Here is a 25,673-nt window from a genome sequence, read left to right as displayed (position 1 = left end):
AGTTCCTCTGCAGTTTTACATTTGAGTACACCAAGGTAACTGACCTACAAACAACTCAAGGGAGTATACCAGCAATCATAATAAACAAACAGCATAAAATGCCTGACCATTCATTTTCTCATTTTTCCCCTTACTGTACAAAATATAAAGAACAATATTCTATAAATACCAATTTAATTTCTCTCCAAATGTAAAAAGGCACCAGTGGAACCTGAAACAATCACCTGAGATGTCACAAAAAGGTAAGCCAATGTGCACACCACATACAAGGCTCCCCACTGCTGTGTAATAAACTGTTAGTGCTGCTGTACTCAATAAGGAAATTAATCTGGAAGCAATTAATTTCCATTTCAAACAGAAAATTGGAAAGAAAACTTAGCAAATGAGCATTTTCTCATGAACAGAAAAGAGCTCTCCAATTTCAGATAATTCCAAACTTCTGAATAAACAAGTACCCAAGTAAGTTTTGAGGACTCATGCAAAGCAAGCACCCGGTTGAACACTGAAGCACAAGGATTTCAGCTGCTGGATCAGACCCTTAACTGCTGTGCTTTCTTTTGAGATAGGCAGTATTGGGAAGTTGATTCTGCATGGACCCAAAGTAAGAGTAATGCCCTTTGTTCATCCTATTCCTTGCCTCTGGAACACAACTGGATTAAATAAATTTACTACTTCAAAACCTAAAACCTTTGAAGCTTGCTTAGTAAAGGTTCAGAAATAGGTATGTATAAATACATATATAATGTAGGTCCTAATAAAAAAAAAAAAGGAATTATAAAACCCACCATTTGATGGTATACTTGAGGTTTGGTTGACTGACTGTGCTGTCATCCAGGAAAATAGTGGAGCAGGAACTGTACTTCCTTCTCAACTGCCCAGGAGGATGCTGTGAAAAATATGCAAAAGAACAATGGCAATTATGTAATACCAAAGCATTTTTCTGAGATGTAAGAATTTAGAAAAAACAAATTTCTCTGTCTTTTACAGTGACACACAGAGTAATGTGATCATGTTTTGAAGCAGTTCAGAAAGTTCAGAAATAATCACCAGTGAAAAGTCACAACAATCACCACCTGAACCTTGACTAGTGCTTTCAAGTTCCAGTCTCCCCTCCATCCCTCATTCCCCAAAGCCATGCAAAAAATGTGCAGATTTACTCACATACATACATACATTTGGAAAGCAAATATGAACATGATCTGTTTCTGTCCTCATTCCAAAAGAGTAAATGGAAGAGTGAAAAAGAAATCATGTTAACAATGAAGGTTGATTTAGAAACAGATGCAAAACCATGCTTGGAGGAAAGAAGATTAAAAAAAACCCAAACAAATTTTAACAGAATGAAGTAGGGGAAAGAGGTCTTTACATTAAAACTACTAAACCCTCTAAAAATTAACAGGGAAAAAAATCAGAAAAATTAAACAGGAATGAATTGTTATTAGACAGGAAGAAAACTGATCAAAGGATATAAGAGAAAGTGGATATGCAAATAAAGAAGAAATAGATTTCTTAACAGAGAAAGTTTTCAACAGATTTCAATCCTATTTCTGCTCTCTCATAGGAAAACATTGGAAAGCTCAGCCACAAAACTGTATTTGACAACTTTAGTTATTTCTGAAGATTTTTTGTTGAGAAGGCTTCTCCTTCAGCTCTTTAGAGCAGCCAGCACTCCACTGGTCTAAAGAGAATAGCTTCATCATTCCAGCTAATAGCTATGACAGTCATTAATGCCCTTTGATTGCTTATTCTAACTACACTAGGTGAATAACTTGACCAAGAACCTGTGTCAAGAAAGTTAAGACCAGTCAAATTACATGTTTAACTTACAACAGAATAGGTTTAAAATTCAGTTGGCACATCAACATGGAGATTTTAATTTGCCTTACAATGAGTGTTGTTTCCAGCATTTCAGCGGCGAGACCAATGCCAATACCATTGGGGGAATCCACAGGCATTTCCCAGCTCAGAGCAACTGAGTATTATCTAAGTCCTGTGACTATTACCTCAGCGTATCTTTCCCTGCCTAATTTCCAAAACAAATATTATCACAAGTCCCAGCACTCCATCATCTCACTAATGTTTCATTTTCCATAGGCAAGAGAGTTCTTAGCAGTACTCATTAGACAGAGAACAGATAGATTCCTGGTAAAACCTACATGCATCTGAGTCATCTTTCTAATTCTCCCAGCTATCGGTGAAAGAGCATTCAAAGTCTTCTGTTCATTGAAAAACCACATAATTTCTGAAGCTGTTACAATTGCAGAAACATTATGTTCAAATTATTTGAAAGCTCATCAACAAATTCTGTCAAGGTCCCTCACATGACCAATAAAGTAGTAGGTTGAGCTGCTTTTCTTGGAAGTGAAAAAGTTTACTGAGAAAATGAGAACTATCCCCTCCCAAAAATTCTCCAAAAGTCTGGAAAGATACTTCATAACACTTTGGAAGCTCACAATCCATCTACCTTCCAACTATTATATGTTAAGCAAGGTTACAAACAAAATGTAAAAGCACTGGAAGCATTAATGCCATTAAATGTATTATCTAGCACTGATGTATACAAAGAGAATTACAAGGGGACTGGTGATTTATAGCTTTTATTTGCCACAGTTTAGTTCAAATTTCTGGATTAGTCTGTTGAGTACCTTCCACAGGCATGATAAACGCAAATCAACTTAAACCCAACTGAAAAATCAGGCTGTCCAGTGGTTGAAAAAAAGGGAGAGGTACAGGCATTTCAGCATCATTATAAAAAAAAAAAAAAAAAGCACATGGAAAGTTTTAATTCTACATTTTAAGTGTCAACAGTCTTAAAGGTTTAAATAAAATTTAAGATAAATGGACCGGATTCATTTAAGGTTAATATGAGTAAAAAACAGAAAACAACTCTAGCAACACCACCATCCAATTTAAATTTTCTTATGTAAACAACACTCTAACTCAATAATGAGGACCACACACCTTCTTTCTGAAACCACCATCTCACAGAACTCCTCACTGTTTTCAGCCCACATCACACTTCATTCAGCTTAGAACTTTTCACACTTCAGAAAAATATGTGGTGTCTCATGCCTCACTTTCTGTTCATAACAGTTTGGCAGGAAGGGGTACCTCTCCCAGTCTGAAGAATGGTGCCAAGTGTAAACCTACTATCACGGGTAGATACACACATTTGTGCCATGTGAATAACCAACCTATGGGTAGATCAACATTCCCAGCTTCTACCCTGACATCCAACTGCAGCCATACAGTATGCCAGGTAACAGATTTTCTGCCTTTTCCAAATTACTGGAAAACACTCTGTTTCATATTTTACCTTGACTAAGCTGGAAGACATCTAAAGTCCCACAGTTCAGTCAAATAGTCTTTTCTGAACCTCCATAAAATCCTGCACAGGAACCTTCCCCACCCTGGCAAAGGGCAAGAGAGGTTACTGAGCATCATCACCTCAGTATTCAGCGCTGTCCTGTAGAGAAACCCCCTTTCTGGGTCCATTTCAACGGGGTAAGTCCATATCCAAAATCGTACAGAAGCTTAAATGAATTCACATTTTGAATCCACCATGGCTGACCACAAAAACCTTCCACTTAGACAAGTCAGAGACGCTTTAAACAAGAAGAATTGGATGAGCTGAGAAAGAATATAGACCCTTTGAAGAAACTAGCAAAACCCCCTAAACATTAATGGGATCCCTTCTCAGGTTCTGCCCCACCATCAGGGCTGATGTCGGAAAGAAAGGAGTGGTATAGCTCCTTTTGCAAGTCTTGACATACAAACATGACAGCGAGCGTAGGACACACGTGGGGCCTTGACAATCTCTGCCATCACAAGTATTTACAAATTAAAAGTACTGATATGAAGTGGATTCACTTTATACATACTTTAACTTGTAGTAGTGATATTTTTGTACCCGAGCTGAGATTCAGTAGATATCATGCTTCTCAACTTCAGCAAGGCCTCTGATTTCATCTTGCATAAAATTCCCAAAGGGCAAAACAAGGAAAGGGCAAAACAGCAGGTAAAAACTACTTGGAAAACTGTACTCTGGTTACCCAGGGATCACTTTCAAATTAGAAGGCTGAAGTAAGGGACATTCCAAAGAGGTCTGGTCTACTCAATGTAAAATTTTGAGCAATAACTTTGATAAGTTATAAGAACCATAGTATTTTTTACTCAATTTGCAGTGGCATTAACTTGCAGAAGACTCTTTCATAGAACAGGAAAATATCACATAGGTTTTACAGATTTACCATGCATACAACAAAGCAGAGCACCCTTCCACTCTGCTTAGCTGGAATTTTATGTCCAGTTTGGACCACTGCAGTTCAAGAAAGATGAACTGATTTCAGAGAGTCAGGAGGAGAGAGCAGCAAGATTAATCAGAGGTTTGAAAAACCTGACTTAAAAGGAAAACCCAAAAGACTGGAGAGGTTTTCTCCAGGAACAGTGGAACAATAATGACCTTAAGTCATGTTGAAGGGAGTTCCAAAGAAGAGAACGTTGTTCTCCATGACTTTTGCAGATGGGATAAGAAAGAGAAAGCTTATAGTGAACTAGGGAAAATTAAGATTGGACATGAAAGTGTGAGAGGAGGTGATGGCAAAAAACCCCCAAAGCAAACCCAAATCACCACTTTTTTCTAATAGCAGGGACACCTTGAGTGACTTGAGCCATGATAGAATCTCCATCACTGAAAGTTGTAAAGAAGACATAAAACAAACATATGCCAGGAACACCTTCGATTGAGGATTCTGCTCTTAGGCTGGAAACCAGACTGAACAACCTCTTGAGATGAATTCTGGACCAGTTCTCTATCACTTCTGTGATTTTTTTTATTTTTTTTTTTGTGGGGAGGATTTGTAGCTCTTTACTCCAGAAGCAGTTGTTATTTTTCCGCATTTGAACAGAGATGTTCATTAAGAAATTCAGGGATTATAGGTTACAATAAATGCATAATTCCTGTTCCGTGGAACTTCTTTCTTTACAGAAAAAGATGTAAAATGGAAAAAGTTGCTTTATAACTTGCTAAGCTTTTACATGTGTTACAGAACAGGCTCCAAGAAATCAAGATTCAACATACCTCAAATTAATGCCAGGTGTTTCTAGCTCTTAAAAACAGCCGGTTTTCCCTCTTGCACAACTAGTACTAAGGAATTATCACTGCTTCATTTTTCTCCATGCTTCATTCTGAAACCTTCCAACTTTCCAAATGACATTTGTTTTCAGATGTGTGAACAACAGGATTTACTGAAAGTTTACATAAAATACATCTTACCAGAAGCAGAATGGCTTAGTTTGCCATCAAAATCATACTCGCTCCACAGAACTGTTTCTATCTACCTGCTGTGAAAGGAATCACAACAAATTCCTAACTAATTTACAATGAGAATACACAAAAGGATTCATTTCTCTCAGCTTTCATTTTAGCATCACTCAGAAATTAAATTTGTGGGGAAAGGGGAAGCACTACTATTTCTTTTGTTAAAATAGTTATTTCAGGGTGTTCTGGGGTAGAAACACGCGGACCAAAAAGCCACTCTCAGAACTGTACTAGCCAGCTAGCTGTGTCCTGGAAGCTCTTTAGCAACACTAGTATGGCACTCTGCCCTGATGCTCAGCAGGATTTGTTCATTTGGGTGCAACGCTCCCCTAATGAAGCTATACAGAGCTTTTGTACCAGAGCTGGCCTTCAGCCAGTCAGCTTCCAGTTTGGCAGAGGTGCTTTGGCCTTTTCCAGTGTTCTTTTGCTTTTGTCCATCAAAAGATAATTTGCAGCTTCTGTCCTAAATAATGATAGTACTGTCTCCTCTTCCATCAAACCAGGTGTAAGTTACTGCATGATTTTAACCATTTAATAGTAGCTCCCTCCATCGAAAAAATTGAGGCTGGCTTGCACCCGTCTGTGGAGACATGCCTGTTAGCTTCCAGGCAGCAGAGGCTGGCCAAAATGCTAATAGGCAAAACTGGCATGTACAAGTACACATGGAGCCAAATTACAACAGCAAGCAAAAATACCAGGACTGCTGCTGACTTGGAAAAGGGAGGCTCCTATCCTGGGAATCTTCTGTTGCTTCTGGACATGATTTAGTTCTGACAACATTTTTCACAGAAGAAACATGACTTTACAGGTCAACAAAGTGCTTCCAAAATCAAGCAAGCCATGCAACACAATTCTCTGCACGGCTCTGCAAAGCTCTGCATTTATCTTCTTCATCTTGCATAATTTGATACTACAGCACAATTGTCTACATTTAGTGGCTCGATCTGGATATATGCACCCAAACAAAAGCCATAGGAAACTGCAGCATTGTATGCTTACCTTTCTCTGCCAACATCTACAACAATAATTTAAAAAAAAGATCTAGTCCAGCCACTCTTGAATAACACTCATTGTACCTCACCAGTCACGGCATGATTCAAACTTGTCCTCAATTGATGAGCTTCACCAGTGTTTGATAATGTCCAAAACTGATGCCTCAGCCTAGATCTGTACCTGCACATTTTTTGCTCTCAAAGCTTGTCCTTACACATGTCAGTTATGGAAAACTATGTCAGCATACCACTGAGCTCCTGGGGGGCTCAGCAACCGCTGGTAAATTCTGCAGCACACCACAGGCCCTACTTAACCACTGATAAAGTGCTCTGCTTTACAAACCTGCAAGATTAAATATTTCTCTGAATGCTAAAAGCAGCTCAAAGGCTTGTATTTACATAGCATATAATTGCTAGTGTTGTGCAATTTGACCAGAGGGACTTCACTAGGCTCCCAGCACAGCAAGTATTGTATAGCAACCTTGTAAAAAAACCCTCCCACATGTTCTCATTCTACCCCAAAAGTTATCTTGTGTTCCTCCCCCTACAACAAGTTTGTCACTTCATATAACTTATTGCCTTGAGGCTGATAGAAAAGGTAAAATTCTTCAGAAAACAGGAAAAAAGCAAGGGGCTGAAAGATACTAGAAAAAAAAACATTTCAAACAGTAAGCTTAGGTAAGCCATTAAAGAAAACTTGCTCATTCCAACTTACTGGAAACCTGAAAAAGCTTCTTAGACAGCATCTGTTAGGAACAGCATCAGCATAGGGAATCTGCTGGATGGGCCAGATGGCCTATAGAGGCCCCCTCTAGACCTGCTTCTTTGTGATCTTGCAATGGAGAGGAGCAAAGACTGCATTAAGCAATCTCTAGGAGAGCTTCAAGAGCACCTGAGGAGCCTCTAATCTATCTTCCAGTTTATCTTTTTCCTTCTCTTTGATTAAGGAATGTTAATTAAAATACCTTAAGGAATTTGGACAGCAATTATAAACCTTTACAATACCCAGCCTCAGGCAGTCTGCTTAAAACCAACATTTCACATTTTATGTTGTGCTTTTGCATTTTTCACAGATTAAACTACTTTTCAGGCTTTGTTCCCATTTCAGCATGTTCCTTATTGACTCTCAATCACTAGCTGGAAGTTTTTGATTATCAGTCACATCCCTAGTGGTTTTACAATAGAGAAGCAGAACAGCCTCATTATCCAACCTGACAAGAAAATTTGGGGACTACACAAGAACAAATACCATATATCATTTCAAGCATACAAAAAGGCTCACAGAAATTGCTTGTGCCACACCACGTACAGCAAAGGACCCCTCTGTCCTCTGCCAGTCCCCATCAGCAGGACTGCCTGGAAAGAAGCTTCCCCTGTTGCGAATCACTACAGGGACCAAGGGGTTCTGACATGAATGATGCCCAGAAACTTCTTCCCAAGATGCTGAAAAAATTTTGGTCTATACATAGGTGTTAGTTTTTCTAATTGAAATGATAAAACCAGTATTAGGCTGCTGGGATTTGAACATCCAGTTGCCGAGTAGCAGACAGTAGAAGATGATGCTGAAAGGAAGCTGATTCTACAAGGCTGAGAAAAAGTCTCCAGAAAAAAAAAAAAAAAAAGACAGTTATAATTTCCCTTTATCTTCCTTCCCTTTTTCTTCCCTCCCTTTTCCTTCCCTTTATCCTCCTTCAGAAATATTCCAATGTCCAAAAAATATTCCTTATTTTTACTGGACATTACTGCTCATAAACACAGATTCGACTTTAAGAGCATATCTTGTCAAGAAGAGAAAGTACTTTGGCAAACAGAGAACTTTTATCTCCATCGAGTTTTTCTAGAAGTTTTCCCTTTCAGACAAGATTACTTTTGCCTCCCCTGTCCTGCTTCCTTCCCTGCAAAAAAATAATCACCCAGTACAAAGAACCAGATACTGCAAACAATAATAAAAATTTCACTCTTTCTTCACCCACCCCCTCAAAAAACGTAAAATACGTCTTCCTGTTTGCTTTCCTTGTACAGAGATACTGATGCAATCTCTCCTCTCTGCAAGAGGAAATGCCTCTGTATCAGTCTGCATCTTTATCCCCTCAGCAGCTTGACCAAGAAGATTAAAAGACAAGCGCACACTGAAGCAGCATTAAAGCCGTAACAAAAAACTGCAACTGCCAGTTCAACAGGAAAGGGGAGTCTGCTGCAACTGTTCAGAAATTAAAATAGGCTGGAAGAAAGCAAACACGCCAGGTACACTGTGGGTAGGTAACTTCCAGCACCTACAAGGATGCAAAGGTTCCAGCACCATCCCCAAACTGGCGTCTGTCTCCCTGGGCTCTGTGGGGAGACTGATGACAGCATTCTCATAGCACCCTGTCACCCCCCACTTCTATTCCCTCCCCCTTGCCTTCCCCACCCCAAAACCAGAACAGCTGCTGGCTTCCTCCATCATACCTGACATTCACTGACAAGGTGAATCAGAAACATGGCAACTGCCAGCCCTTGACAAAGAGCAACACATCAAAGCAGGAACCTAGTATCTGTATTCAGGATCAAAGGAAACTATCCAGCCAATTAAAATATTCTAGAAACAAAAGGAAGAAAGAAAGGAAAAGAAAAATGGCATGATCATACTGAGAAAATGCATTTTAAAATGAGGAAGAGTCAATATTAATTCAATATTTTTTTTTCATAGGTAACATTCTGAAACTGTGTTTATATAAACTGCTATTCTCATCTGCTACTACACAGAACTAGGCAAGCAGTTAAAAAAGAAAAAGCACAACTCTTCTCGATATTTCTCTTTGCTAGCCACCCTAATCACTTGGGAGATGTTCAACTCTGCCTACAAAGTAACCAGTAAGATACCGCACAAAGGGATAAAAATATTTTGTTGCTCATCTTGGTTATTTATCACAAAAGGAGAGTAAGTATAAAAGAATTAGAAGAGAAAAAAAAAAGAAAGATGATGTTATGGAAAAACCACAGGAGTGCTGCATTATGGCGAGGAGTTCTTGTAAAAGGAAGACAAAAAACAATGCCCCAAAATTTATGTCCGCTGGCTTGCTTCCTCCAGAGCAGATGTGGAGACCCAGCACTTCACATCAACAGGGAAACACATAACTAGCAATAGCTCCTGTTCAAAATGCACTTAGCACACACTGAAAAATGGTGGAAAAGAACAGAACAACCAATAGGGTATACCATAAATTCCTTTATCATGTAAATTTTACCCATTATTTGTCACATTACAATCATTAAATCTATTTCCTCAAATTCCTCCAGACAAGGCAGTCTAGGAAAATTAGGATGGGTCCCTGCAGTCTACAAACCTAAACACAGTTGTCAGTTAAAGGCCACAGCAATCATTTCAAAAACGATCACCAGTTTGTGCGTCAGCTTTAGCAGACTGAATATTAAGGAGGTGCTGAATGAATACTCACAGGTGTGCTGAAGTAACAACTTAAATATCACAGGGCACGTTTGAAAACAAGCTATGAGTATTGTCTAAAAAAAAAAAAATTAACTGACTTGTAAAGACATACAAAGAAAGCCATGGTTAGGACTTCAGCTTCATAAAGCTTATTTTTAGCTTTGTAACTCAAATGAAGTACTTTGTCAGTACAAAGAGTTCAGACTTAAGGTAGCAATAAAGCAGACTACTGTGGGAAGTTTACACTGCTGCAACCTTAGCCAATGCTTTGAACAATACTTGAAAAAAACAAAAAAATTAGGAAGAGGTACAGTGCTTAGGGCACCAACTGTGTAAGCTGCTGTATTGCGCTCCCAACAATACAGCCCCTTCGTGACATGATCACCCTTCCCTTTTCTGCAACAAGTCCAGCACTGCCTAAAAATATTTCATACCAGAGTCTGCAGCACTGTGCTTCCAGCAGCATTTGTAATAGTCATCTTTGTTCAGTCTTCCAGAGGAATCCACTCTCAGTCTGCCTAATGCAGCACACATCTTTTACATGACATGAAAAGATTCTGGATATGTGATAATTTCATCTATGTCATAAGGTAGTCACAGAAACTCAGTTAGTACCTTGCTTTGCATTGCCTAAATCCTCACTTTTTTTGCACTGAACCCTCCAAATTTGAGGCTAAAAAGCATCCTGGAAATTACTAAGCATACATTATTAAGTTTGCAGGAACCCAGTGCATTAGCTTTGCAAGTAATTCTGTAACAACACAAGTGCACTGGAAACCACCCTCACATGCACTGTGAACAATGGAAATGTTTTACAGGGCGAGAAGCACTGAGAATATCCGCTAACCTAGTGGGGCCAACTTTAAGGCTTTTATAAGTCTCACAACTTCTCAAAATCTTAACTCTAGAGAAACCAAAAAATTTCAGCTTGCTTTTGAAGCCAGGCAGTAGTTCCAGAAACACTCAGCACAAACCACTTCTGCCAACAAATGAAGCAGTCCTGCCTTCTCACCCCACTCAGTGGCTCGTTCCTGCTTCCATGCCTCCCTCCCTTTCTACAAGTACAAGCCCTGAAGTGAATCACATTGAGGAGCATATTCGTTTTAGCTTTTAGCTGTGCTGAATCTACCTGCATTCATGCCCCAATCTAGTTTACCTGGAGCCGCACAAAGGGCTGCAGAGGCTATAAACCACATGTTTTTTTCAACAGCTGTACCAGCTTAAAAATGATTCATGAAATGATGGCCTATATTTGCAGACAGAGGGAAGTTTAAGAACTTTTCCTCATTTCACCCTGAAGGTAAATACCATTTAGAAGACAATTAGTTCTTCCCCTACTCAATTTTACTGAGGCATGACTCCAGACGTTTCGGCACAAGGCTTAAATAACTGGCAACCGCACTGGTTCCAGGTGCTTCAGTAGTACAAAACAATACTAACTGGGGCAAAGAGCCTGGTCCTGCACCCAAAGCAGGCTACAGAGAATTTGCTCTCAGCTTCACTGAGAATTTGATTCAAACAGAAGAGAACTGCACAGAAAAATGCCTGGGGTATACAAGCCTATCAAAATCCCATCTTCATACTTGGCATGTACCACGTGTCATCCACATTTATGTCGCATCAACACTGGTCAGGCACTTCAGAACTTCTTTGTAAATATCCAGTGCTGCAGCTCTCTGGCAAAGCAAACTTGCATACAAACGTCATTTGAAGTTTTGGGAGTAAAATTATTTTGTATATAATTTTAGAAATCATACTAATGTGTGCAGCTCTTTGTCCCAGGTACTAGTTACCTCTGTACACTGGTAGTGAGCATGATACTGTCTTCAAACCAACAGATCCGTTCCACTAACTCAATAGCCGAGACCTATACTTCTGGATCCTGATGCAGAACAGACATTTGAAGCATCAGCACCTTCTCACCAATACAGAAATCACGTGTGATAACTCTTATTTACTGTATAATATAGACAACAAGGAGAAAGCTGCATAGCGAGGCATTTTCACTTACGTGGTTTATATAGAGACTCTTGCGTTTTTCTCTCACTGCAAAAACACAAAATATGATAGAAATATTACATGACTATTTTTCCCGATCAAGCTTCTTATACACTATTTATAACAAAAAGAACAGGAGGCTATCTATGAGCAACATTATAACTGCTTTTGCACTAACCAGGTATATTTATATATCAAACACAGAAGGAACATATATATTTGTATGCATAAAGGCATTTATGCTCACTAGTGTGGTGATGGATTAAAATTCTCATCCATTTGGGTACTTCACCAGGCGTTGGTCCGCATGGGAAAGTTAATATGCAGTAAGCTACGGTCCAAGTCAGCAATGGATTAGCCATCCTTCACCAGTTCTCTGTGTAGGTACTCCTGAGCCACCAGTGCCTTCATGCAAGGTACCTTGTTGCAAAGTGACCTACGCTACCTTGCAGGTATGAAAGCACCTAAAAAGCTACACCATGGAGTTAGCAAATTCCCATCATAGCTTACTGTGCACTAACTCCCATAGAGGAGCCTTGAAACCATATGCATTAGACCACTGCCTTCTATAATGATCAGATGCAAGCCTGAAACTATTACTCATGTCGCACATAACAATGAAAATAGATAACTTTGGTGAGTATGAACCAGTCACCACAAGCAAGGCTTGCAAGTCAAAGCCACAATTAGCCAAAATATTCAGAAAGTAAACAGCAACAAGGGAGACAGATGTATAGAGTCTTAATTGTCAGGCAAATGTTTATTACAGCTGATAAAATATACTGTATTTAATTTTTTTAAAGCACTTTCCCAATTAACTCACCCCATAGAGAGCCTGTGGAGCTCTGTTCCAGTGAAAATACCACAGCATTTAGGATATAAGTCTGGAGGCAACTAACACATAAATCAAACTGCAGGATTAAAATAATAATGGTTTCATGCTGTAGGTGATTAAATGCACTTTGGTGCACCATGATTAGAAAGCTATGCAACCCAACGCACTCAGCAAAGTAAGAGTGTTCATAATGGTAGGATAGCCTGTCCATTCCCTGTTGGATGAGAAGCCATTACTCGTGATTTATTATAAGCAAGCAATCTCACATAAACAAGGCTGTATGTGTGAATATTGTGAAATAACTATGTTTAATGCAGACATAAAATGAAAAGAAAGTAAGAAAAAACTTATAAAAATCCTTACATAATTTTCCTCCCAGGGAGCAGAAAGGAGAATCACACATGACAGATGTTAGCCATGTCACTTAGTACATGCTCAGATCCACAATTACGGACATTGTATAAGAAACAGAATTAAACAGGAACATCAGGAAAATTCTGATTGTCTAGTAAAGAGTTAAACTGCTTAAAATCCTTCTAAAACACTGCACTACACTTAAGCTCCACGCACTGCATTTATCACCAGCAAGGGACATAAGTGATCTAAAGGGAAACAACAAAATGATGGTAGATACTCACTTCTAAGAACAGCCAAAGTATTTGTCTAGTATTGCATATTGCAACATAAGGGCAGTAACAATTCTGATAAGCTGCATATAAACCTAATAAGAGTACATAACTGAAAATTAACACCTATTAACTGCAAAATTTTGAAGACAGTTAAGTATTTAAGTGTTTTAATCGCAATTATACCACAAAGTTCTTATGGACAAAATCCTATAAAGACAGCCTGCACATACACTCCAAATTCCATTTTAATCACCTTTTTTCTCCTATCTTAGTTTTTATCTTCTGTATTTTCCCTTGTATCTATTATTCAATTCCTCGTGAAAGTACAATTATCTGTTTATCCAAGCAAGAATAACACTCACAGATCATTCCCATTTGCTATTTCCAATCTCCAGAAGAATATGTTAACTTATTTATACGCACCCCTCACTTCTTCCTGCTCAAGCACTGCTAATGCTGCACATTCCTCTAAGCACCATGTTGACCTCCTTTCTGTTATTTTCCCCATATAACAGAAATTCAGTTAGCCTGGATTCTCAGGTGATAGACTACAAGAAGGCAGCTGCGCTTTTGTGCTACTGGCGCTCTCTGCCATGGCGTAAGGCTCAGCTCTTTCTAGAACATATGCCAATGGGAAATTGGGCACAGCAGAAACCCATTTTGTCACAACTGCTCTCTTTTGTGATCACAACCCTCCCTCCAAACAAGGGAAAGACAACTATTGCACAAGGCAAAAGGCCACTTCTGCCAAGGTAAAATGACCATAAAGAGGTAATTCTGTCACTTGGCTGCTCACACAGCACAGTATGGTCTTCAGCAGACCAGCCCATAGTATTATAATTAACCACCATTCTGTAGCATAAACTCCTAACTGCAATGCCAGGCTTTGGGCTTTCAAGCATGAGCTTTTGACAAAACGAAGCTGAACAGATTTAGAGTCAGTTTAAACAATTAGACCTCTACGTTCTTTCTAACATTTTAAAACTCGAAAGTTGGAATGGAACTTTTCAAGTGGAGACTGAGATCCTGCCAAATTGTCTTGGTTTTGCTAATGTTGAGGTCAATGACTTGCTCCTATTTCTGGAGGCACTTCCAACTGTTACTGTTGAAACTTTACAACAGTAGGAAAATACATTATCCTGAAACAAAAGGGAGTGAGGAAATACACACATACATATATGTACGTGTGTGTGTATGTATGTATTTTTCATTGAGCTGTAATAGAAACTTTGTGCAATTCCTATACGCTATCTTAAGGTTGCCCATATTAGGATCAAAGACACACTCCTTAACGATTATATCAATGAAAATTTCTTGCATTTTGGGAGCTTGTAAATAATTTCTTTTTGTTTTGTCCAAGACAGGAGACTAATCCTAGTTAACATTAAAGAGTAAGTGTAGCTTACTTCACTTCCATCCATTATATAAATAAGTATTCAAAATTCTCTTTGTCTGAAGCCCATTGTTGCACGGATACTCCAAAATTTAGCCAGCGCATTGAAAGTGTAAAAGCCTAATGTAAGTTAGGAGAGGTGGAGAGTTGTAACCCACTTAACAGGAAAGACCATTACCAGCCCCCTGAAGCTGCAACTTGCTATTATAAGTTGCCTTCTTGCTATTGTAAGGAAAAGAAGTTACATAATTGGAGTGCTAAGGTTTGGAAAGCCTGGCTTAACCACAACCACACAATAAATAGTGCATGGCTTTGTAGTCACCTAGACCATGCTGCTTACAGGCCAAACTAAGCAAACAAAAGAGAACTTCCATAAAGCTCTCACAGAAATTAAATGACATAAAAGGTGAAATGCTTTACTAGCTCCCTAAACAGGGAGAATTACTCATGCAAGATTTAGCACCTAGAAAATTCCCACAAAGAGTTGGAAACATTTGGAAGAGCTACTTTATTTAGGAATTGAATTAACATTTACGGTGTTTTCAACTTTTCTACAGATTAATTAAACTCTCAGGTAATTAAGGATGCATTCAGACTACTGACTGAGAGGGACTGGACAGATTAGATGCTTAGCATGGCACCCAGGCTTCACACAACAACGGGAAATTCAGACCACATAATATCCAGAGGTGCCGTATCCCGTCTCATTATATCTGGGGTAGTCAGCTTGTTGCTCTTCACTCACATGTCGATCGCAAGCAGCTCAAGCACAGCTCCTATGCTAGGACACTACTACAAGATTACTAGGGAGGCTGAAAGAATACAGGGCTACTAGAAAGACAAACATGGAACTGCCTGAAGGTAATGTTGCCAAGTCACTCTAGCATGTAGCAATGGACTTGGCCATTTCCTATTGTGCAAACACGTGACATACACTCCAGAGTCACAGGCAGATCCTAGATGAAACCTTGAGTCCTGATGCCCCTCAACTCTCCAATACGCATATTTCAAATGTCTGTAGGTCTTACCTACAGAAATATTTTCACTTACTGTCAACAGGAAGGTTTGCCAGTCCAATACTATACAAGCAATGGAGAGAGGTAGTTACATGCCCAAGTTTGGCATTTCCAACATTGCCAGCTCAGCTGTCCCTTTCTACATTGTCTTAAGAAGTCTTGGGAGGTCCCCTAGACTACACAGCAGGCTGTCAGAATACACCACCACAGACCACAAAAAAACCCTTATGTTTTCCCCTTAACAAGCATTTTATTGCATTTTGGTGTTAGGCAACATCCTTGAATGTTGTAACTCCTGTAATAACTCCTACAGCTCACTTGGTTCCATCCACAAGAGGCCCGAAGTACAGCCAAGCACAATGCTTACTGCTGTGAACTGTCCCTCCAGAACAGGATGGTTCTTGGCAATACATCAGCAGATGAATGTTTGCAGAACCTTTTTTCTTTTGTACAAGCAGAATAGTCTTTGGAATTTTTCCACTGTGATGAAGGATAGCTGAACAGATCTTAAACTCCTATCGATAACATTTATATTGTTTCAGTAAATTCATTGTTCTCACTCGAAAAATATGTCCTGCATATTATTTAAACTAGAACAAAGTTTTATAGACCAACTTTCGCATGGGTGTAAACTGTCATTTTAAAAACTGCTTACACTTAACTCCATACTATAATAAATTAACTGCTATTACTACAAGTAAGAATAATCAACAGGTCTAATCAAAATTTTAGTTCTCGGACTTCAGATTTAATTTTTTTTTGTCCCTTCCTTCAACAAGCTTTAACTAGAAGCAGGTGGCATCCATACGGGATTATACAGTCTCAAAACACTATAAAACCACTGTAAAATAGACATCAATCTTCATAATACAGTGTACTATAGAAATATTATCATATTCATTTTACAGACTACCAAACCAGATTAGATAGTAAATCACATCCAAAACCACGTAATAAGGCATTGACAGAACCAGGGCTGAATTCAGAAGGACAATCTGAAGGACAAAAGAGGTACTCACATAATCAACTCTTCAGTTACAGCCTAAATGTACATCCTCTTTGTTCTAGTCATGCTCAAAACTTAGCAAAAAATATACAGTACGTGAAAACTACATTATTTTTAAGTGATGTGTTTGACACTGCAATTTACTACATAAATAAAAAATGGCATTTATAGGCAGCAGAAAGAAGGACAAAGAATTCATACTGAACAGTCAGAATTACCATGTAGAAAAAGCTTTAAAAGTCTTAGTAGAAAATTATGTGTTTTGCATAGATTATTCATCTACTTCTAAACCAACGCATCATACATGTCCGACACAGAATGAGAGAGCCAGAATAAATGGCTTCTATTCTACTAACTCTATCAAGAAGCTTGTTTAACAGAAGTAATTCCAGAGAGATCATTTTGTCTATGAATAAAAAAAACAATCCTCCAGAAAATATATGATTATATATCATTCATAATGAGAGAAGAAGAGAGACTGTTTGGGTGGGATGGGGGTTGTTTTATTATTAAAATCTACTGCTGAGATCATTTACAGTATCAGCTATATTAGAGGAAACTCTGGACTGTCTTCTTAGCTAATGTAAACTGGCATTTTCTCAAGAAAATACTTTCCACACATTTTCCAGAAGCCTAGCCTAATGTTCAGTTTAAAAAACAAAAACAAACAGTTACACAGAAAACTTTGGATTTCGGGAAAGTATTTTTTAATTATAATTATACTAAGCCTTTCCATATATGTAGTTCTGATATGATGACTACTTGGAATTCACAATTTCAGTACATGACAGGACTCAAAATCTGTACCTTCTATTACTGGTCTGACAAAACAATTAATTAGAGGTGTGACTTTTTAAACTCTAACATGATGCCTCTAAAAGCCTCTTTTTTGGCAAGGGACATATATTAAAAGACTATCACACACATTCTAACAAAGGGTTTAGAGATAACTGCAATAGCAAATACTGTAATAAATTCAGTAACCTACCATCTGTTTGCGATTTACTGAGAAATATCGTACTGGCCCGTGGATGATCTGATGGGTTGAATTCCATGTTCAAATCTGGAAAGAAAAAAAAAATAGCACAAAAACATTTATGATTATCCAATGGCATACACAGATTCTCTCATTATTTTTAATAAGACCAAGTTTACATACTTAAGCAGCTATTCTAAAACAAAATCCATCTTGAGGCCCACTTTTTTATCCTTCACGTAAGTGGTTCTTTTGGCATGCAAATCATTTACATCAACACAGCTTTGGGATTAGACTTCAGTTCTAAGGGCTGCTTTTTGGATTAAAACAGATAAAGCCGCTTGAGAAGTCTGTAAACAAGAAGTCAGGAATTATCCATTTACAATCAATTTCTTCGCACCATGCCCCAAAGCTACTGCCAAGCACAGGAACACAGCTTGTTATATGTAATTATAGAAGAATTAAGCATTACATATGCAACCCTCTGTAGATAGATGGGTTTCCAAGATTAGATGTGATTAAAATAAGCAGTTATTGCAGCTGAATGCAAACAAGCTAAGTCTAGGCCAGAGCGGTCACGATTACAAAAAACCTGAAACTTTCCTGATAGTTCACAGATGAACATATTCCTTGCTGTGACAACTTCTAAAAAAACCACAAAAAACCGAAACCAAACCAGTCCTACAAAACATTTACCAGGTTAAAGATTCTAATCTATTGCACATAGTCATCACTATGATGATATGTCTGACTAAAATACCTGTATCTGTATTAAAGACTATAACCATACCCAGTCAAAAAGTTAAAGAAATCTTAAGTTATGGCAGTTATAAAGGGGCCTTCAAAGTTAATGTATAATTTATATAATATTAATGTATAATTTATATTATATATAAACTTCTATGAATGTTATTTTCCCTAACAAGGTTAAAATCCATTGAATTTATTTGTTCCCAGATTACATTCCTTTATCAATTTGTCAAAACTTCCATGCCCACATCCACTTCAAAGCGTGCCACTAAAAACAGCACATAATTGTTCAGCATTTTCTTGCTCTCCCAGTGTGGCTATCTCAGCCTTAGTTCTCTTACATTCTCCTGACCTCTAGATACACATTCTTTTGCATTTGAAGCAGACATTTATGTGAGACTACATACGAGCACTGATAAGTTTCTCTTCTGTGATTATCCCAGGCTTTCTACATTTCTCTCACTCCCCTTTCATACCTCTGTGAAAGCTCAGCAAAACTGGAAATCAAGCCCCAGGTCTTACAAAAACAAAACAAAGACTTTTTGCCCAGGGGTCAAGTTCTCCTGTCTAGAGCTTTCCCTGTTCCTTCACCATCCATCACCATCCCTTTCCCTTTTATTTACTGATTTACTAGGTCTTTCACTTCCCTGCTTTTTTCTCCTGACCACACACCTCTCTACAAACGTACTTTCTACTTGTATTTTCCCCCTTTATGCTCTCTTGGTTTCCTTTTCATCTCCCTGCATTCTGCAGCCCATGAGATGATCAACTCAACATGCTGTTGCTACCAGGACATAACTTCTGAAATAAAAATGATCTTTCATACAAGGAAGAGCCCAGAAACACAGAAGAGCAATTCCTCAGTTGGAAAAGGGGCTTATTATTATTATTATCAAAGCCACAATGGAAAAGAAATCTAGGAATTTCAAAGGAAAGCCATTTTGATTCTTCCAGAAACCACGGTTTGCAACCAAATTTGAAGAAGATTCTAGGAATGTCATCTTACTACTAGGAGTTCTGACTTGAAAGGACTGTGAATCAGAAGGAATGTTTTCATGTTACTTTCTGCATCTTATTTAGACATAGAGAAGACGACAAAAAAATCAGTCATTGTGACAGACAGTGCTGGTAAAGATAGTTTTCCATTTCAGGATAGTTTTTCCATTAAGCTGAATTCAAGATGCAATTCATTAAGAGTAATCAGCATTTTAAAATGGCAAAATACATTGTCTTCTACCATCCTCTTTATCTTCTATCAAACAGCACATCACCACAAACAAAAACTGACTTTTTTTAAACCACTACAGATTAATTTTTTACAAATCTTTTAAAGTACAGCAACATAAATTCAGTCAACAAAATAGGTCTAGCAACACAAAACTGAACTCAATTTACAAAACACTGAACAGACACATTCCTTTCCTTCAGGCCTAGAAAATTATCTGTTCAGGGAGTAACAACAACCCGGTACAGGCTTACAGTCTGCTTGCAGGGCTGAATAGAAAGGAAAACCAATTGCCACATCTTGCAGTCAAGTTGCAACTATTTAAGAAAGTCTGTTACGCAGAAGCAACAAACCAACAGAGGACTTCAAAAGCCTTTCTGGAAAAAAGCACGAACTACCAAAAAGCACTAGCTCTTGAACTGTTATTCTTCTGACAGGAGCTGAAAGGCCAGCAAAATCCAATCTCAGCAGCTGCAGAGGCCAGACCAGGAATTCCGCACCATCTCTGGAGAGGCAGCTACCTACTGCCAGGCAGTGGCTGTGGCTCCTTCCCACTGCTGAACTCCACAAAGCACCACAAGTCCTCTTCTCTCCACATCCCTTCTCCCACGTCCTCCCCAGCAACAACAGCGATCGAACACATCCATCTGTCTTTCTCAAACTGTCTGCACAAAGACTGGAGGAGCAGAACATGGGTATGGGGAGTGGCAAAGCCCACCACAGTGCAGGTTACCCAGCAAGAGGCACCCAGAAGAACACAAGTGATGCTGAGAGAGGCTGCCTCCCGACCTCCCTCTGAGGAACAGCACAGGTCTTATGGGTTTGCAGGCAGAAGAAAGCACTAACTGCCTGTACCTGCAACGCTATCCACTCCCAGCCCCTCCAGCGAAAAGCATCAGGCAAATCCGAGCATCCCACAGGCTACCTGTGGGATCACATCAAGCCACCAATGCTAGCACACACGAGCATTAGAATGGATTAACTTTCACAACACACAAGTAAGATTTCAATCTGGTTGATCTTAGATGTCTTCATTTATTGTACAACTTGAAAACAAATGCCTTTTTCAATATGGCAACAATTACATACAAATCTGACACTAGAAAACATGTTACAGAGAGATCAAATGACATACAAATATCTGAAGCTAGTAACTCATCACCAAAGGACGTTATCCATCAAAAGGTCACCTCCACCCTAAAGAAAATACTACATTCATACTGCTTTAGTGTTACCAGTAGTTCTGCCTAGTATTAGAAAAGTATCATGAAAACCAGCCATAATATGAAAGGTTTATGCATTTTGTAATGGAATAGTCAGAGATAAAGAAAGATTTAAACTCACAAGCAACACTCTACTATTCAAGAGAGGAAAATGAATTTCAATATGGAAATCTGCACAAAAATTTTCTCCATTGCTAGGTCTGCTGTGACTCATCATCGCCTTACCAAGGAAAGATTTAAAGTGGGTACTTCTCCTAGCAGTTACCCTGCACTCCAAAATCAGCTTTTAAGAAAAAAGTCACTTCTCATAGACAAACCAAGTCAAAACTCTTTCACTATAGAAGTTCCTTCCACCTAAATGTGGAGTATTTTCCTACATCTTTTCATTGTTCAAAGATCACATTTTCTTTTTTTCAGTATCAAAAGACTATCAGGTTATGCAAAATATAACTCCCATCCTGTAAACACCTAAATACGTGATACTCCACAAAAATTTCAGGGTTTTTTTTTCATCTCAGGATTAGGAACCAAAGGTATGTGTCTATAAATACATATATACATACATGTGCATATATCTATATTGATGTATATTTAAATCAAACCTAATTATTGATTAGCCAAAGGAAAGTCAGCCTCAGGTAAACTTCAGCTAAGAGATAGTTTGTCTAACAGATTCCACACATCTTTGGAGGATTTGGGTGACAGCAGTTACAAATGCATGCAAATATACTTAAGACTGCATTTTCTTCCTTGCTTATTAGCATGCCAAAGTAACAGTTGTTATAACGGGCATTCTGATTTATCATGTCAAAATAAATTCACTCTCTCTCCAAGGGAAAAAAAAAAAAGTAGATTTTGCACGTTGCATATAACAAATTGGTACATAACTGCTGAAGTGTAAGACAACCACCAGAAGACCACAATGAGATTCATCCTGCATGCTGTGAGAAATTTACTTCCTAAAGCCGCAGTAGCTACATTCATATATAGCCATAAAAAGAAGCAAATTGTAAAACAGTTCAGTTTCAGACTTGGGCTAAAGCCCAGCCAAGATTTTAAATCTCAAAACAAGATCTTAAAAAGCATTACTGAGACCAAAAACACTGAATACAGCCTCAGTATGCACTTTTTAAAAGTGTAAGAATAAAGTTCAGGTAAGTGTAGAAGAGAACTACAAGAATGACTGGAGACTAGAGAAAAAAACTTCAAATGAGAGCCTGAGTTCAAGCCGCTGAGCTGGTCAAGAAGGAAAACTAGGAGGTGTCTGTAGTTCCCCATGTACCTTCACAGGGGGAGACAAGTACGTACTAAAAGCTTTCTTTAATCTAGCCCACCACACAACAAAAACAGTGGGAAATGAAAGCAGAAATATCTTCATTACAAACTTGGATGAAAAAAAAAAAAAAAGGGAGGGTAATTAGGCATTGATGCTCCACACCCATGGAACGTGCACTCAACTTATTTTAATGTTTTCCTTTTCTAGAAGATCGTTTCAGCCAAAAAACTAGGCTTTAGTCCAGCATGAGTATTTAGGCTCAATTTAAGAATAACTACATGCAAGTTACTGGCTTATGATTCATATGCAGGTCAGATCAGATGATCCCAGGGGCCTCTAGCCTAACGTCTAGAAAGTCTTCAGAAATAGCAATACTTAAATTATTAAGCACAAAACCTCAGCAAATCCCAGTGGCACATCTGTAAATTTTCTAAAACTGCACCGAACTCTGCTGCAGTTCTTCAGAAAGGGCTACACTTTCAGACTTGTGGTCAGTACACCTTATGCAATAGGAAAACACAAAAGAATGAGACTAAATCTTTAACAGCAAAATTTTAACAAAAATAATAAAAGCTTCTTCTACTTCTGAGTCTATCGAGACAGAAACAGGCATCACAAGGGGATAAAGGACGGGTGCTGTAGCAACCATCTTCTGAGCAACACACATCAAAGCTTATGCCATGACACAAACAGGAAAAACTAAGCTGCTGCTTTTATAACAGTGCACACGGGCTGCAGCACAGGCAGCAGGTCTGAAAATGTGTTAATTCTGTCAGAAAAATAAGACGTTACTTCCTTCCCTTTGAACAATGACAGTCAGGTAAGTTTGCACTGCCAAAGCTCTGATGCTGATTCAATAGTGGACTGAAGTCTAAACTGAGTAAAACACTCGTTTTGGATTTAAATAGTTCTGAAATAATCTGGTGAGATTACTTTCCTTCCCCCCCTTCACTCCTGGGACCACAGGCTACCACTACCACTCTACAACCACTGCTGTCATTAAGGAAAGAGATAGTGTCACACATCAGTTTAATGACCTACCATATGCTCAGAAATGAAATAAATCCATGTTTCTTCATCCCAGAAGTTTGGGGTTTTTTTTAAGTTATTTAAAGGGATTTCAGGTAAGAAGAGAATAGACCTGTCCAGGGCACGTCACGGAGGAAACTGCAGCTGACTGGGCACTACACAAATTACTTCTGTGCCGTCTTTTCTCCACCCACAGCCTGATGTTACAGAGCAACTGTCTGATATGGCCTGGTGGGTGGAAAACAAAACCACCACAAAGGTTGTTTTGTTGAGGAATCCAAAGAATGCAAACAAGCAATGTTTAAGCCCTACATGCTTGCAGGAAACATGTCAAAAGGGAAGAGAAAACAAAAAACAATCGCCAGGGGAGCAGACAGAAAGGGAAGCAGAGGTGACCCGAGGGAAGGGAAAGGTTTTTACTGAAACGTCAAGGGCAGGGCTTTCACGGTGCCATGATGCAGGTGCATAACAGTATAGCTATGCCTCCCTTGCCTATGCCACCTCCAGGATACCGGCAAGACCTGAGACATTATTTCTCTGGCTGGCAGAAAGAGTGAAGTTGTTGCTCCAGCTCTGCATGTACCAGCCCATACGAATGAGCTGACGTCATCCGTGAGAAGAGAAACGGGAACAGTACTCTCTAGGCACAGACCAGCAGATAAGTTTGTCCAACACCGAACCTCGAAAAAAAGTAGACTTCAAATAGTTTTCAAAATGAAATCATTTCAAAAGTCTCATTACACCTTATGCATTTCTGCTTCTCTTTTACTCTGCTGGGCTGCTCCCCTCTATTAACAGCAGTTAGCACCATTTAAATGTACAGTAATGAAAATACTCCCTTAAATATCATTATGTTATTATAATTCCCTCAGGAGATGGTAAGAGTTAAATGGATACCTTAGCTAAGAGGATCACCCTCATCTCTCTCTAGTCAAACGAAGGAAAAAACCAAAGACTGAAAAAGAGCAGAGACCAAAGAAACAAGACTGAAGAAAACAATCTCTCACCTTTATTATCCATTTCCTCAGACTTCATTTTAGATCACTATAATTTATGCAGAGGAACCACGATAAAATCTTACATTTGGAAAACCGTATGACTAAATCTAGTACTAAAATTTCCATTTGAGACTTCTGTACATTAATGTCTCTAAAACGTGGGATGTGCCAAGCACTGGTGATGGACTTGGCATGCTTTCTGTTCAGAAGTTTTTACAGCTTTCAAGCCAAAATAAGACTGAATTGTATAGGCTGATTTCACAGGATAATCACAATAACTGCATCTGCTTTTACACTAAAGCTTCCAAGATGTGAGGTCTACAATAGAAGTTTCAGCTCATGCCATTCAAACATCACATAATCACAGCATGAAGATTTATCAGTGTCAGACCACAAGGTTTATCTGTACCTTTGTACAGTACTTCATGTTACGTGTAACCAGTAACTAACCTACCCCAAATGAAAATGCCTCTCAGTTGTGTTACTGCCTGCAGTATTCTTGTAAGAACAAATGTTAATGAAGATGTTCCAGTATATTTTAACAGTGATTATGAAAAGAAAAGAAAGTTGGAAATTGGAAGGCTTTCAAGAGGCAATTGGCTGGAAGGGTAAACTCCTTCAGGTTTGGCTAGGTCGCTGGAAAAACTTGGATGTGATCTTTGCTACCCTGGAGTTGTGGTTTTCTCTGCATACCATGCCAAGCAAACAACAGGCATGACATTTCTCAGCAAGCTCCAATTACACAGTGACTCTGTTCCAGGCTCTGTTCTGCTCTTGGTCTTCGAGGGAGACAGAGATAGTTCACGAATAAAAGCAGCCCTCTGTATCAAATAATGCTCATTTCTGTACAGCTATTCCTGACCAGTCAGCCAAGTTACAACACAGAGCAGTTCTCATGGACACAGCTGTATTTATCTTCTCTTCTAGAAGGAAAATCACATACAGAACTTTTCACAGAACAAGGCTGAACAAGGTTTGTATCCAGGATTTTCACTTCTGTATCATTTTTCAGTATTTACAGTCCCTTTCACAGCAGTCTCCCCCAACTAGACACATCTCAATAGCAAATTGTATCATCTAACATTATGTGACATGTCTCTTTTATTAGAATTTTTGATTAAAAAAAATTCTTTTAGAAAAAGATGCCAATTAAGAAATCTTTTCCCTCTCAAGTTCATCTCATGAATGTCTTTCAGATATTCCAGTACTGCATTTATTAGTTTTTGCTTAACTGTAATGAAAACGAAGTTTAAAAGTTTTATTTATACGTAAGATAGCAGAAGATAAGGAAAAAAACCAAAGGCAAACACATATCTATTTCCCTCCCTCCTCCCCCATCAGGAAAACAGAGAGGAAAAGACAATTACTCCACATTAAATGAAGAATTCAGCACAGACTTTGATAGCAACAATTCTGTGCTATTATTAATTCAGAAGCATCATCACCTTTAAATAGAATTTTCCACTGTAAAAAGTGCCTAATGCAAAATACATGGCTATACACTTCTATATTTACATCATACTCAAATACTGTTTTCCTGGCTTTGAGTATAACGTAGAGCATGATTCTTCATTACAGTA

General features: G+C 38.6%; 1 protein-coding gene across 6 annotated transcripts in view; it reads right to left on the bottom strand.

The window, feature by feature from the left end:
* Positions 1-25,673, bottom strand: part of CCNY (cyclin Y) — a 129,345-nt gene that overhangs the window by 35,231 nt on the left and 68,441 nt on the right. For 3 of the 6 annotated variants that reach the window (XM_056335894.1, XM_056335895.1, XM_056335898.1), the window contains exons 2-4: positions 17,605-17,679; positions 11,751-11,785; positions 786-886 (exon numbers count right to left, since the gene is read on the bottom strand). In XM_056335894.1, the coding sequence (XP_056191869.1) occupies positions 786-886; positions 11,751-11,785; positions 17,605-17,679 (211 nt within the window). Of the gene's footprint in view, positions 1-785; positions 887-11,750; positions 11,786-12,935; positions 17,582-17,604; positions 17,680-17,775; positions 19,552-23,107; positions 23,241-25,673 lie in introns of those variants that run through there. The other 3 variants (XM_056335896.1, XM_056335897.1, XM_056335899.1) reach the window with 3 other exon arrangements.

The sequence above is a fragment of the Falco biarmicus genome, chromosome 4, assembly GCF_023638135.1.
Source record: "Falco biarmicus isolate bFalBia1 chromosome 4, bFalBia1.pri, whole genome shotgun sequence".
NCBI classification, from domain to species: domain Eukaryota; kingdom Metazoa; phylum Chordata; class Aves; order Falconiformes; family Falconidae; genus Falco; species Falco biarmicus.
The sequence above is the reverse complement of the archived record's forward strand: the minus strand, read 5'-3'. Positions and strand labels throughout refer to the sequence as shown.